Source organism: Hippocampus comes, unplaced genomic scaffold (genome assembly GCF_001891065.2).
Source record: "Hippocampus comes isolate QL1 unplaced genomic scaffold, H_comes_QL1_v1.1 scaffold126, whole genome shotgun sequence".
NCBI classification, from domain to species: domain Eukaryota; kingdom Metazoa; phylum Chordata; class Actinopteri; order Syngnathiformes; family Syngnathidae; genus Hippocampus; species Hippocampus comes.
The window spans coordinates 22,093-36,641 of NW_017805409.1; the positions used below are offsets into that span (position 1 = coordinate 22,093).

Below are 14,549 nucleotides of genomic sequence, written 5' to 3' on the forward strand. Positions count from 1 at the left end.
TAAAACACACCAGAAATAAAAGATGAATCTGTCGCTAGTCGTTTTTAACAAAGAGAGTGTCGCTGAGATGATTAGAAGTCTCCAGTTCAACTCAGAACAGAATTGAGAATTGAAAAATGCTCCCACGGATGCCGACACCAAAAGATCGGTGATTGGCTCATTTAGCTGTCAATCAAAAAGAGATTCAGCCTCAGACAGATCATCCAATCATCATATATATATATATATCTATAGATATAGATATATAGAGAGAGAGAGAGAGAGAGAGAGAGAGAGAGAATGTCAAACTTGATAGATAGATAGATAGATAGATATAATGTGTGTGTGTGTGTTAGATTTATATTAGATGTATTTAGAATGCTTTGCAGTACTGGTTGATAAATCACCATAACGCTCTCAGTCCATCGACAACGTATGATGACCTCATGGCCTATTCCGACAATATATATTTTTTTTTTACTGAGGCAAAACCAGTCCCCTTCAGTCACTTAGCGTAATACTCTTCGAAGACGTCGTCGTGACGGATGCATATGTAGCCCTGGTACACATAAAGATAATTGCTGTTGGTGTCCTGATTTTTTTTTTTCCCCCTCCCGGCCAAGAACGACAAAGGCCAGATTTAGCTTTTATAAAATTGTCCTGTAGTCTAAGGTCCATTAAGACTTAAGATGTCCCAAATTACTGGGTTGGAAACAAGCCGTGGCTGCCAAACTTTAAATATTAAATGAGTTCAATATTTCCCACTGAAAATGTGAGGAGAGACTACTCACCTCCAAGTCACGACCAACTGACATGAAACGGAATGTAGCAAATGAGGTTAACAGGTGACCAATCGGAGGAATTGCGTCTTGGTTCTTGGTTGTCGCAGTTGTGTTTCTTCATCTCGGTTATTGCAGGATTACGTTTGATCATGTTCGAACTGAATTTTTATGCGTGCACCGTGCTGCGTTGAGATGATCGGAGAACACAACACACAGTACGATCAAACCTGAAGCTTAAAAAATGTCTGAAGATTAAAAAAAAAGTTGTGTGTAAGCCTTTGGCATTTTCTGTCCTATTGTTTTTTTTCTGATTTCGATTTTAACTTGGTCCTCTAACTTGTCAAACTGTATATATCCCATCTGAGCTCATTGATTTTTGCCTGTTTTATTTTCACTTGGGTGTCTGTAAATTTGAAAATGTGTGTCTACCGGCCCTGCGTCAACGATCCCAACTCCAGGTGTCTCAAAAAGCACCGCAGACAACATCAGTGGCCATCTTGGCAGATGATACCCTGACCAAGTTAACTGCTTTTTCCAGAGCCTATTTTAGACCTCAAAGTGCACCTGTATTGTCTTCAAGAAACATGACTACCAAATTTGAAACTGGATTATCATGTTCCCTGGACTTCCCGATTCAGCAAAATCAAGAAACTGGCCTCGTCTCGACACAGATGAACACAGGACTTCATAATTGCAACTGTCACTTGGTGGTTTGCGTCATGGACCTACTCTGCGACCGTTGAATGGTGGGACACTTCCCAGCAAGACCGGAAAACCAAGCGCGAGGTCGTGATCCATGGGTCACGATTGCGACTAGATCCTACTGACATTCTTTTACACCGTCATCAAGCAGGGCAGGGCATTCATGATGGTCGGCCCGATCATTTCATTCATTAAGAACGTCTTTGGAACAGGTACACTGGAATGGCAGGTCATTCATGATGGTCGGCCCGATAATTTCATTAAGAACGTCTTTGGAACAGGTACACTGGAATCGAAGATGCTAATACAATTTGTGCTGATCACTGTGCCACTCAAGACATCAAGAATCCATTGTCGGCATGGCCCACTGTGCAGCTTTGAGGAATCTACGCAAGAATGTACACAAGGTTTTGATTTTCCTAAGTGGCAATTCTGTCAGGTGACCTAACCAGAGAACATGTTTCCAAGTTTTCCGATAACAGGGTTATTCTCGTAATGCAAGAGTGAAAACAAGTTACCACTCCCACGAGTCACACCATAATATTGTTTGCAGCCTTTGAACCCTGAAGTCTTGTCGATAATTTCATCCTGAGAAGTTCTGTCGGCGCCGAGTCCCAGTGAGGATGTTAAAAGTTCAGTTCCAGTTTAAGACCTTGAGTTTTCTGAAACCGTCACCAACTGGCAAGGACGCAGATGAAGTCCACAGGAGTCCCGTTACAGCTCGAAGTACGACATCGACCCGCCGAGTCCGTCATTGTGCCTTTGAGTATATTTTGTTAGCGTCAAGATGTGAATGACACAAAACCCCTGGAAAGTCTCAAAGAAATGTCTTCGTCTGGGTCGGCCCCTCAAGTACATTTCAGACACAGCGATGCTTTCGACTTTTATGAGAAAGTTTTTGGTCATGTCCTTTTCTTTAGAAGCACGGCTCACAAAGTGCACAAAGGTTCGTGCAGGCATCGCAAGATAAATTTGGTCGGAAGGACGAGCCGGCAAGGCGTTCACGTTCACCGCAAAATTCTTCTACATGGGCTAAAATCCTGCCACACACTCAAACACAGAAGGTGAGTCCAAATAATCTGTTACTGCGACAAAAGGCCAAATGCATATCCTCCATTTTTCAGTTCTTGTCTGTGCAATGGCCGTTGTTTTGATCCCTTTGTCCATGAACTCAAATGATTACAAGTGTTTCGCTGGAGCAAGGTCATTTGCCATCAGCTTTCATCCACGTATACTGACTCAGCGTCCCTTAACACCCTTTGAATGTCCAGTAGTGTTACCTAGGTTGATAGATAGATATAATGTGTGTGTGTGTGTTAGATTTATATTAGATGTATTTAGAATGCTTTGCAGTACTGGTTGATAAATCACCATAACGCTCTCAGTCCATCGACAACGTATGATGACCTCATGGCCTATTCCGACAATATATATTTTTTTTTTACTGAGGCAAAACCAGTCCCCTTCAGTCACTTAGCGTAATACTCTTCGAAGACGTCGTCGTGACGGATGCATATGTAGCCCTGGTACACATAAAGATAATTGCTGTTGGTGTCCTGATTTTTTTTTTTCCCCCTCCCGGCCAAGAACGACAAAGGCCAGATTTAGCTTTTATAAAATTGTCCTGTAGTCTAAGGTCCATTAAGACTTAAGATGTCCCAAATTACTGGGTTGGAAACAAGCCGTGGCTGCCAAACTTTAAATATTAAATGAGTTCAATATTTCCCACTGAAAATGTGAGGAGAGACTACTCACCTCCAAGTCACGACCAACTGACATGAAACGGAATGTAGCAAATGAGGTTAACAGGTGACCAATCGGAGGAATTGCGTCTTGGTTCTTGGTTGTCGCAGTTGTGTTTCTTCATCTCGGTTATTGCAGGATTACGTTTGATCATGTTCGAACTGAATTTTTATGCGTGCACCGTGCTGCGTTGAGATGATCGGAGAACACAACACACAGTACGATCAAACCTGAAGCTTAAAAAATGTCTGAAGATTAAAAAAAAAGTTGTGTGTAAGCCTTTGGCATTTTCTGTCCTATTGTTTTTTTTCTGATTTCGATTTTAACTTGGTCCTCTAACTTGTCAAACTGTATATATCCCATCTGAGCTCATTGATTTTTGCCTGTTTTATTTTCACTTGGGTGTCTGTAAATTTGAAAATGTGTGTCTACCGGCCCTGCGTCAACGATCCCAACTCCAGGTGTCTCAAAAAGCACGGCAGACAACATCAGTGGCCATCTTGGCAGATGATACCCTGACCAAGTTAACTGCTTTTTCCAGAGCCTATTTTAGACCTCAAAGTGCACCTGTATTGTCTTCAAGAAACATGACTACCAAATTTGAAACTGGATTATCATGTTCCCTGGACTTCCCGATTCAGCAAAATCAAGAAACTGGCCTCGTCTCGACACAGATGAACACAGGACTTCATAATTGCAACTGTCACTTGGTGGTTTGCGTCATGGACCTACTCTGCGACCGTTGAATGGTGGGACACTTCCCAGCAAGACCGGAAAACCAAGCGCGAGGTCGTGATCCATGGGTCATGATTGCGACTAGATCCTACTGACATTCTTTTACACCGTCATCAAGCAGGGCAGGGCATTCATGATGGTCGGCCCGATCATTTCATTCATTAAGAACGTCTTTGGAACAGGTACACTGGAATCGAAGATGCTAATACAATTTGTGCTGATCACTGTGCCACTCAAGACATCAAGAATCCATTGTCGGCATGGCCCACTGTGCAGCTTTGAGGAATCTACGCAAGAATGTACACAAGGTTTTGATTTTCCTAAGTGGCAATTCTGTCAGGTGACCTAACCAGAGAACATGTTTCCAAGTTTTCCGATAACAGGGTTATTCTCGTAATGCAAGAGTGAAAACAAGTTACCACTCCCACGAGTCACACCATAATATTGTTTGCAGCCTTTGAACCCTGAAGTCTTGTCGATAATTTCATCCTGAGAAGTTCTGTCGGCGCCGAGTCCCAGTGAGGATGTTAAAAGTTCAGTTCCAGTTTAAGACCTTGAGTTTTCTGAAACCGTCACCAACTGGCAAGGACGCAGATGAAGTCCACAGGAGTCCCGTTACAGCTCGAAGTACGACATCGACCCGCCGAGTCCGTCATTGTGCCTTTGAGTATATTTTGTTAGCGTCAAGATGTGAATGACACAAAACCCCTGGAAAGTCTCAAAGAAATGTCTTCGTCTGGGTCGGCCCCTCAAGTACATTTCAGACACAGCGATGCTTTCGACTTTTATGAGAAAGTTTTTGGTCATGTCCTTTTCTTTAGAAGCACGGCTCACAAAGTGCACAAAGGTTCGTGCAGGCATCGCAAGATAAATTTGGTCGGAAGGACGAGCCGGCAAGGCGTTCACGTTCACCGCAAAATTCTTCTACATGGGCTAAAATCCTGCCACACACTCAAACACAGAAGGTGAGTCCAAATAATCCGTTACTGCGACAAAAGGCCAAATGCATATCCTCCATTTTTCAGTTCTTGTCTGTGCAATGGCCGTTGTTTTGATCCCTTTGTCCATGAACTCAAATGATTACAAGTGTTTCGCTGGAGCAAGGTCATTTCCCATCAGCTTTCATCCACGTATACTGACTCAGCGTCCCTTAACACCCTTTGAATGTCCAGTAGTGTTACCTAGGTTGAAAAAAAAGACATTTTCATTTGAAGCCATACAACTATCTTCAGAAATTTTGCGGATCTCACTGTGATGGAGGGATGAACATATTGCAACATGAAGTGAGAACGTTACCTGTGGAATTGGATACTTGGTGGGGTACGGCGCCGTCTCTCTCCCAGAATCAGACAGAGTCCCACATTTTGCATCGCCGTTGACCCAAAGGCCTTCGTAAATGAGACCTTTGTCAGCGTAGTAGAACTTTCCATGACCGTTTTTCTTGCCGCCCTTCCAGCATCCTTCATACCAGTTCCCGTTAGGGCTTCGACGGAGTTCAAAAGTTAGACCTTTCAAGTCATTTGGCCGCAATGAATTAAAAAGCTTACCAAATTGAATAACGCCTGTTCCGTCTTCCTTATCCCAAAGCCACTCGCCCTCGTAGAGATCCCCACACTTATAGGTGAGTCTCCCCCAGCCGCTGCGATTGTCCTCGCTCCACTCGCCCTCATACGTCGCGTGCACATCAAAGAAGGAACCGTGGCCCTGAAGAGGTGAGAGGTCAAAGCTAATTCACACTTCTGTGGACTCGGAAATTTTCTTCGACACATCCTCTCTGGCTTGTTTTGCCCTCAGTGGGTCAATTGACTTTTTCAGCAGTCAATCTCAACAAATTGCAAAATGTCATCCGGTGAGATCCGGAATGTGCCGTGTCAGTCGGTGCGACGCCGTTGAGAGAAATACCTACGTGTTTCATGCCATTTTTCCACTCTCCACAGTACTGCGTTATGTACTTCTTGGTGTCCGGTCGGAGTACACTGAAGATGCCGTAGCCGTCGTGTTTCCCAAATTTCCACTCGCCATTGTAAATCGCACCGGATGACTTCCACTCTTGGGTGCCCCAACCTTTAATGATCACCGGATGACGCTATGTAATGCAGCTAACATTTGCCACGGAATTTGGAGACCAAACAATTTGAACTTACCGTGTTTCTTATTGTCCAGCCACTCCCCAGTGTAGTTATCGCCATTGACAGAAAATACCGTTCCGCGAAGCCCGGATTTCTTTGCTCTGTTATCCAAGACTGTGGAGCGGGGCAGGTTGAGTCGAGCTTTTTTAAGGAACGGCATCCCCTGGGGTCACCTGGTGGTGACATTTTGGTCAAGATGAGTTGCTGCAGTCACAGATTTGCTGAATTCATTCACAGTCGTTGCAAATATGAATGCAAGGTTGATTCGCTTTACAGACATTCACGAACAAAATAACTAACCTTCAATAATTAATCAATCAGTCCCCTGCGTCCTAAAATAACGTCCCGTGCTTAAATACAACATCCTACTTTTGCAGCTCTTATCATCAATCACTTTCTAGTATGTAGCAGTGATATCAAGACAATGCAGAGTTTTCTGACTGCATCATGATAAAGACAACGCTAAATTATAACACAAGGCTTGTTTTGCCCTCAGTGGGTCAGTTGGCTTTTTGAGCAGTCAATCTCAACAAATTGCAAAATGTCATCCGGTGAGATCCGGAATGTGCCGTGTCAGTCGGTGCGACGCCGTTGAGAGAAATACCTACGTGTTTCATGCCATTTTTCCACTCTCCACAGTACTGCGTTATGTACTTCTTGGTGTCCGGTCGGAGTACACTGAAGATGCCGTAGCCGTCGTGTTTCCCAAATTTCCACTCGCCATTGTAAATCGCACCGGATGACTTCCACTCTTGGGTGCCCCAACCTTTAATGATCACCGGATGACGCTATGTAATGCAGCTAACATTTGCCACGGAATTTGGAGACCAAACAATTTGAACTTACCGTGTTTCTTATTGTCCAGCCACTCCCCAGTGTAGTTATCGCCATTGACAGAAAATACCGTTCCGCGAAGCCCGGATTTCTTTGCTCTGTTATCCAAGACTGTGGAGCGGGGCAGGTTGAGTCGAGCTTTTTTAAGGAACGGCATCCCCTGGGGTCACCTGGTGGTGATATTTTGGTAAAGATGAGTTGCTGCAGTCACAGATTTGCTGAATTCATTCACAGTCGTTGCAAATATGAATGCAAGGTTGATTCGCTTTACAGACATTCACGAACAAAATAACTAACCTTCAATAATTAATCAATCAGTCCCCTGCGTCCTAAAATAACGTCCCGTGCTTAAATACAACATCCTACTTTTGCAGCTCTTATCATCAATCACTTTCTAGTATGTAGCAGTGATATCAAGACAATGCAGAGTTTTCTGACTGCATCATGATAAAGACAACGCTAAATTATAACACAAGGCTTCATACAGTAATATTCCCAAAATATCATTAATAGTGGCAGGTAATTTTGCACAGGAATTTGGATCGTTATTGATCACAATCCCAACCGTCCATCAAATCTGTCATGAATGGGCATGTGTACATGTGTGTGTGTGTAGCTAGATTGTGTCTACCCTGTCATTTAACTTCATACCTGAGGTGAATGAATTTAGCAACAAGCGACAAGGGCTTGACATCTGCAAGATGGCGCTAACGAACTTCATTCAAAGGTTGGTGGTTTCAGGGCACTGCGGGAAATGCACATCACATGAATTAGTTCGGATTGCGGCATCTGAGCTTTTGGGCTTGGATATAAAATGGACAAACATAATCACCTGTCAAAACATATCGAGATGCCTGAATGGCGTGGAAAGATGTTTGGTGTATTTGGGAACACACATTTTAATCAGGTCGCGAAGGTATTCCTAATACGAAACGTAGCAAGCATGGTGACGGTAGGATTGTACAACGTGAAGCGATGACATAACAAAGGCCTCGAAGTCTGTGATGGTAAATGATGTAAGGGTGTGACAAAGACGATGACAACATTCAGAGCCTTCGAGAAAGGTATAGAGTCCCAGGTGTTCATGGCCATTGGTTGCTGTGCTTTTACTCACTCATAACTACGATTAGTCATTTCGAAGCGGGCAGGCACAGTCAAGAAGTCCGTGGTTCCAAACTTGGTTCAGGCTCTTCTGTGTGGAGTTTGCAGATTGGCCCGTTGCCTGTGTGTGTGGGTTTTTTTTTCCCTCCAGGTACTCCTGCATCCTTTCAAAGTCCCAAAACATGCGTGCAAGTTTAATTGAAGACTAAGCTGATCACGCTGCAGTCATTATTCTATAGATACAAAAAACAGAATTAGTCTATCAGCCCTTCAAAAAAATAAACCTGACTAGGGACTTCACTTCACCAGTGTCTCATTCAATGGCTCCATCGGAATGAATAACCTCCACCTTGGCTAGAATTACAAAACACAGCCTATAATAAATAGCACCCAATCTCAAACTCCCCTCCATCACAGTTTCCACGGTCAGGGTCTTGCTATTCCACAGATTTTTAAGTTTTGTTTTTTTTCCTTTCGAGGGCAAGGGTGAAACCCTGAATTACCATTTTAATTCCACGGTGCACCACTAGATGGCGGCACACCAGTTTAACACTGTATATTTGACGAATGGAGAAGAACAAAAAAGATGGGGTGTATTGCAATATATTGCGGATTTCACTTATTGTGGGAGTGGCCTACAACGTATGACCCTAGATGCAAGGGGGGGGGGTAATTCGTGAATCATTAACAATATGTAACATGAATGAACAAAACAACCAATCGTAAGACTGTAAAAAAAAAAAAAGAAGGTGCCCGAGATCCTTGATTCCTGTCGGCCCGTGAAAAAAAAGTCATCTGGAAATGTAATGTCAACATATTTTATCTTCTCCTTGTAGTTCCTGTGCATGCCAAAAAGGTCCCACGCATGTATTCGAACTTCTATCATCTTGACCCTGGACTTGCGGTGTGCAACCCAAGAGGCCGAGGCTCCTTTATCGTCCTCACAAGCGGTTTGTTGCCAACGTTGGAGCCATTCACAACCCCTTGCTACCAGGGGAGGATTAACTGGCCCTCTGTTTCAACGCTCAGTTTGGTCTCCGTGCACCCTCGAGTCATCTCCCCTCTCTCTCTGGGCTCCGCGTGGGTTACTCCAGTATCCCTGGCGCCTGATGTGGGGATCGGTCCCTCACGATTTAGGGATGCGCTCGCCTGCTGCACTCTGGGACTGGTGCCGAGTGCCAGCTCAGGGTGGCGTGTGTGGGGTCTCCCCAGCGGTCTAGGTTTTGGGCAAGCCATGGCTGCTCCCTCCCTTTGCGGTCAACTTGCTGGACTGGACTGGCCTGCAACAAGGGGCACTAACTAACCAGACTCAACAGAAAAAAAAGTGTATTAAACAGAAAGCACAAAGTCTCAACCAGTAAAAAGGATACCTGGACACGAGAAGCGTTTTAATCACATTTTCATTTATTGTTTAATTGTCACGTCACTAATTAACAGGTAGTCACAATAAACACTTTTTTTCCAAACCAGAAAAAAAAGAAAAGAAAAAAAATAAGCGACACAAGAACGAGGTTCTGTCAATGACATGAAGTACGTCTACCGAACACATCCGATTGTTTTGTCAGCATGCTCTGCAGGTTTACGACAACTATTTAGGAGCATTAAGGTCTACACTTGTTTTGTCTGCTCGGAGTGCTACAAAGGGAGATGAAGCTCCACAGCGCTCGCGCTAGATGACGCAGCAGCCTTTGTTACAAAAGCCAAACCTACACAGCTGTCGTGAGTCTGTTTGAACCATGCGCTGATTTCAAATTGGAACCCTACACGGTCATCTGATATGTGATCCTCGACATGTTTTTGTGGTTTTTTTGTTTTGTATTGGCTGTGATGCCCATCCCGATTGTTAATACGCATAACCAGACCAGTCATGAGTAGGTTATGGTCATTTGCTTTTGTCTACATTTGTTTTGAGACTATTTTCAAACATGAGAGCAGACCAGCTGTGAGGCTGCAGGAACACAATGATAAATACAAAAAAAAAAAAAGAAAATCGTTCAATATGTCTGAGACATTCTTTCACTTCAAGGGCCCCTTTCAAATGAAAAAGGCGAACGTTTGAGAACAGTAATTTTCGCCGGATAATTTGTTCAATGCGACGATAAAGCATCCTTTCCGTTTCGAAACCAAGGTACGACTTGACCGCTTGAACCCGCTGTTTGTTGGTGTTGTCCGTTTCTTTTTGTTCTGAGAGCGCATCAGCAATAAAATACCTATGTACATCTGTGTGCAGTCTCATAGTAGCATGAAGCAAAATCAAAAACGTCCATCCAAATGAACGACACAAAAAGTGGGCTACAGGCAAGGAAGGCTAAAACATGGCCCAAAAATGTCAAAAAATAAATACGCCATAATGCTAAATTCTCACCAATTTTACTTGTTCAAATGGAACGTCAGGATGCGTGTCAATGTGTTGACTATGAATGAGAAATATCCGCATATCATCAAGAGCAGAACACGTTAAGTTGTTGGATCGTGTTTTTGGTAGACATAGCCCACTTTGATCATCGATTATATATCCAAGGATTACGGCGCAATGGTTGTGCTGAGCGTTAAAGCGAAAATTCCCTTTTAAATTCCAATGTCAAGTTTCTTGGGAAAAAAATGGATATATTTATTTTTGTCGAATAAGACGATTGTTGCACAATGCCACGGACTATGAACCATCAATTCCAAAGGATTCACTTTTTGCTTTTTCTTTGTTTTGTTTTTTTTGTGACGGCAAAGGGGAAAAAATGTGACAACCATAAATCGAAATGTCACCCATTCCCATTTGCAGCAAATAAGTCATGTTGGAGCACACGTTCGGTACTTACATTATTAACAGTGGTTAACGTCACTCGTATAACAATTGAGATCATTGCAATGAAATGCTAATGTATCAATAACAGGTAAAAACCTTCACTTATTAACTTCTGCGGAACAAACGTATTTTAAATCAGAGCAAATTCGAGTTGGATTGTGTTGGACCTCAACATGTGAACCGTTAAGGTGACAAAATGACACTGCCTCTTATTCCTGTAAATAAACCTGCCAGACACTCGGAGCTCGCTACCCATGTTTGACGGATGCATTTAAGAGCTTTTTCTGCCCCCCAAGCGGACCAAAAAAAAAAAAGATTAAATACATCAGATGACATGAATATTGTTCGAATGCTACGATTACAACTGCTCTAAGGACCTGTTCATTTGGAGGAGAGCAAAACCCGATAGCAAAACCGATAAACACAAACAATAACTGAATTAAGAGCTAATAAGTACGGCGCCACTTGTTTGAAATCTCCCAATTTGCCTGCGTAGGACAATGTAATCCTGGAGCTAAAAATGTAAAGCCAAAATGATCTGAAACGACTTCCTCTTCCTGTCACTCATTTTGCAAAAACAAAACAAATAAAACAAAACAAACAAAAAAAGTTTTGAAGTCGTAATGCATTTAAGTCCTGGATTCAAATGAAATCACGTGCCACCATTTCCTCCACATTCAGATTACTTCCCGGATTACTGCAGTTTTACAAGAATCATGAAAGGGGCACGCACTTCCACGGATGACTAAAAAACCCTCAAACTACCTAAAAAAAATACATCCAGAAACCACACACACATGCACGTCTTTCCATCGAACCACATTCCTTTGCTCACTTTCCTTTTGACGCCATCGACATTTCACCCACCTTCACTTTGTGCCTCGGGAAGCATTGTTACCCCTGCGCCCCATTCAGTCCCCATTACACTTGACTGTGTCCAAGTACGTTTTGCTCATCCACGTGTCATCGCGCCGGAAGCAACGGAGTTTTACGACAACTTTCCGTAATGTGGCCGAGCACACATTACACTGCCGTGCCACTGATGTTGGTGGGCAGGGCAGTGTAGTACGAAACACTACAGTGGAACGATGCAATTTTGCAATTCCATTTTTTTTAGCGCCATCTTGGCACAAACGAGACACTTTGAAGTGCGTTGAGGAGCTACAGTTAGACAAAACTGTTCCTTGGTCATCATCTTGTGGCATCTATTGGGATCTGGAGTTTAATCATTAAAAAAAACAAACAAACAAAAAAAAAAAAAACGCAATTTGAGCACGATGCAGACTGCAAAAAAAAAAAAATTTGAGTGCGCTCCCAGTGGGAAAAAAAAAGCTGTTCCAGGATCCTGTCAGACTAATGCTGCGTCTATATCAAGAAACTTAAAAAAAAACAAACAAATAAATAAATGTTAGAATTAAAAAGGTAAGAAGGAACCAATGCGATTAGAAAGGACTCCCATCCAAAACTACTTTTTAGGGTTGCCACTCAAAACACGATCACAAAGAGAGTTAGACAGTCTAAAATTGTTTTTGGTGTGTGTACGTCAGCCACTTTAGGTTTCTAAGCGAGAGTGAAGCGGTGAGGAAATGAACCGAGTATTGTTACACTTAAGCAGAGATATGACAGTGTCGGTTATTGAGGGAACGAGGTTATGTTTATGACGGGGGGGGGCTGACCGTCCCAGTTGGGAATTCATTCTTGGAGGCAAGGTGAAGCAAAGTCCAAGCAACCATCCAACAGATTTTTGGAGAGGAGGCGGAGGTGGGCAAGATCGCTTTTTAAGGGCTGCTGGTCTCCCCCTGAACCTCCCCCCATGGAGCAAGGAAGGGGCAGAGGGGAAGCTGACGCAGCAGAGGCCGCCTTGGACGCTGGATGGGTGTGGGTGGGAACCGCATGGGTGGGTGTGTGTGTGTGTGTGTGAAGGGGGCTGTAAAATTGCCTGCGACTTGATGTTGAATGAGTTCAAGCTCGACGGGAAAGAAAGGAGGCGATGAGATGAGGGGTGGGGGCAGAGCGACAGCAGAATTAAATGCCTGCAAGATAAGAAATCAAAAGATATCGGAGTGATCAGCTGTGCGAGACTGCCACCAGGTAGCACAGAACAAAGACATACGCTGAAAGTGGACGTTCACCTCAAGAGTGAGCACACATGCCCAAAAACAGGGGCTCCCCAAGCACCCATTTTTCGAGTTACACCGCACCACACCTTGGTCGGCAACGACCTTACAAAGTGCAATCGGCGTCGGACTTACTCGTCTCTGGGATGTGGGAAACCAGGGCCTGGGGCTCCTGGGGACCCTCGGTATCACAGAGAGCCGCCTCCTTCAGCCCATTCTCATGGGCAGCGGGGGCCCCCACCTGCCCAGACTCTGGGCCAGGGCCAAGGGCGAGGGATGGTGTCCCAACACCCTCACCTGTCTCCTGGGGCCCCTCAGCCTAGAAACACACAACAGGGTGGGGCAATTAAATGGAGATGGCACAACCTGGCTCCAAATCAAATATCACTGCAGTTGAAAAAAAAAAAAGAAAAAAAAATGAAATCGATTTCAGAATGGAGGAAGTGTCAGCGATATAACAATCATCTAAAAATAATCCAAGTAGTCGTTGACACATTTTGGGGAAAAAAAAAAAAAAGATCTGGAGCCAGACCACAGGGGTGAAGAATGGGCATAAACAGTGAAAACGAAATGAAAACAAGAGGATAACAAAGTGAGAATTTACAAATGCCTCGAGAATGGGATGGCAGACACCATTGTCAAAATCTATGCACAGTACAGGTGGGAAAAGGTGCAAAATGATTCTTTGCAGATAAATGGAGCATGTTTCTGAGATTGCGAGAGATTGACTCCTTATTTTATTTCATTATTACTTTTTTTTTCCCACACACGCACACAACAATGGAATTCAAAAGATGTCTGAAAATAGGCAAAAAATGTCTATTCTTAGCTGCTCGTTTGTTTTTCACTCTGCGTGAAGGCGCAGGACGTGACTCCACGACGGCGGCGTGTGAAAATAAACAGCGTGAGAAAAATGCATGAGCAAGCAGTGATTATAAAGCACAGATGAAGGCTGAGGGGGGCAGGTGACACCACAGGTCCAAGATAAACCGAACGCTCCACAGGAAAAGGTCATTTTGTAACTCGTTTGCGTAATTTTGGGGGAAAAAAAATGCCATTCAGCTCTTTGTCGAACAGCGATGGGGCATTTGCGCACTCACTTTGACGCTTCCTCCTCCAGGTGAGTGGCTCACGTTGTCCATGGAACCCACTTTGGACTGCGCTTTTTCCCTAAAGTTGATTTTATGCGACTCAATCTTCACAACGCCGCCACCTGCAGCACACACGCATAAAACCACTGCGGATGAGTCCCGAATAACGGCGCATCGTCCATTTTGCTCAAAATCTAGCGAGCACCCAACAAAGCTTGAACGCCGAACATTTCCAGCCACAAACGAACTTGCTCTCATCTCACCGGGCTTGTGCTTGATGTTGTCCTTGGAGCCGCACTTTGACGTCACCTTACTTAAATCGACCTTCTTATTGAGAATCTGCACCTGTGAAATATTATACAGGCCCTTTTAATTGTCATCATTTCAAGTTTTGAACATGCGCACGCACGCACGCACACACACAATCCTTGTTGGCAGATGTGTCGTCTTCAAACCTGCACCAGACAAATTCTCGACAAAGCAGCGAGAGGACAACGTGGCGTCAGGAAACCAGAATTTTTGGGTGTGGATCTGAC

The 14,549-nt window shown here is 43.9% G+C and overlaps 2 protein-coding genes across 12 annotated transcripts in view; both read right to left on the minus strand.

The window, feature by feature from the left end:
• Positions 1–4,677: 4,677 nt before the first annotated feature.
• LOC109518085 (MORN repeat-containing protein 3-like) lies at positions 4,678–6,247 on the minus strand. The gene is made up of 4 exons (XM_019873700.1): positions 6,086–6,247; positions 5,848–6,005; positions 5,238–5,645; positions 4,678–5,122 (listed from the first exon to the last, which is right to left on the minus strand). The coding sequence occupies exons 1-4, from the start codon at positions 6,228–6,230 to the stop codon at positions 5,057–5,059; spliced, it is 777 nt and encodes a 258-aa protein (XP_019729259.1). The 5' UTR covers positions 6,231–6,247; the 3' UTR covers positions 4,678–5,056.
• Positions 6,248–12,770: 6,523 nt separating this feature from the next.
• LOC109518111 (microtubule-associated protein 4) overlaps positions 12,771–14,549 on the minus strand; it is a 43,636-nt gene continuing 41,857 nt past the window's right edge. For all 11 annotated transcript variants that reach the window (XM_019873763.1, XM_019873765.1, XM_019873772.1 and 8 more), the window contains 4 exons: positions 14,277–14,358; positions 14,023–14,135; positions 13,058–13,241; positions 12,771–12,838 (listed from right to left, as the gene is read on the minus strand). In XM_019873763.1, the coding sequence (XP_019729322.1) occupies positions 12,831–12,838; positions 13,058–13,241; positions 14,023–14,135; positions 14,277–14,358 (387 nt within the window). In that variant the 3' untranslated portion in view covers positions 12,771–12,830. The remainder of the gene's footprint in view (positions 12,839–13,057; positions 13,242–14,022; positions 14,136–14,276; positions 14,359–14,549) is intronic.

Coding starts and splice junctions, on each gene's coding strand:
- LOC109518085 (XM_019873700.1), bottom strand. CDS start 6,230: ATGCCGTTCCTTAAAAAAGCTCGACTCAACCTGCCCCGCTCCACAGTC. Junction 6,006..6,085: donor GCTGGACAATAAGAAACACG/GTAAGTTCAAAT, acceptor TGATCATTAAAG/GTTGGGGCACCCAAGAGTGG. Junction 5,646..5,847: donor GGAAAAATGGCATGAAACAC/GTAGGTATTTCT, acceptor TCACCTCTTCAG/GGCCACGGTTCCTTCTTTGA.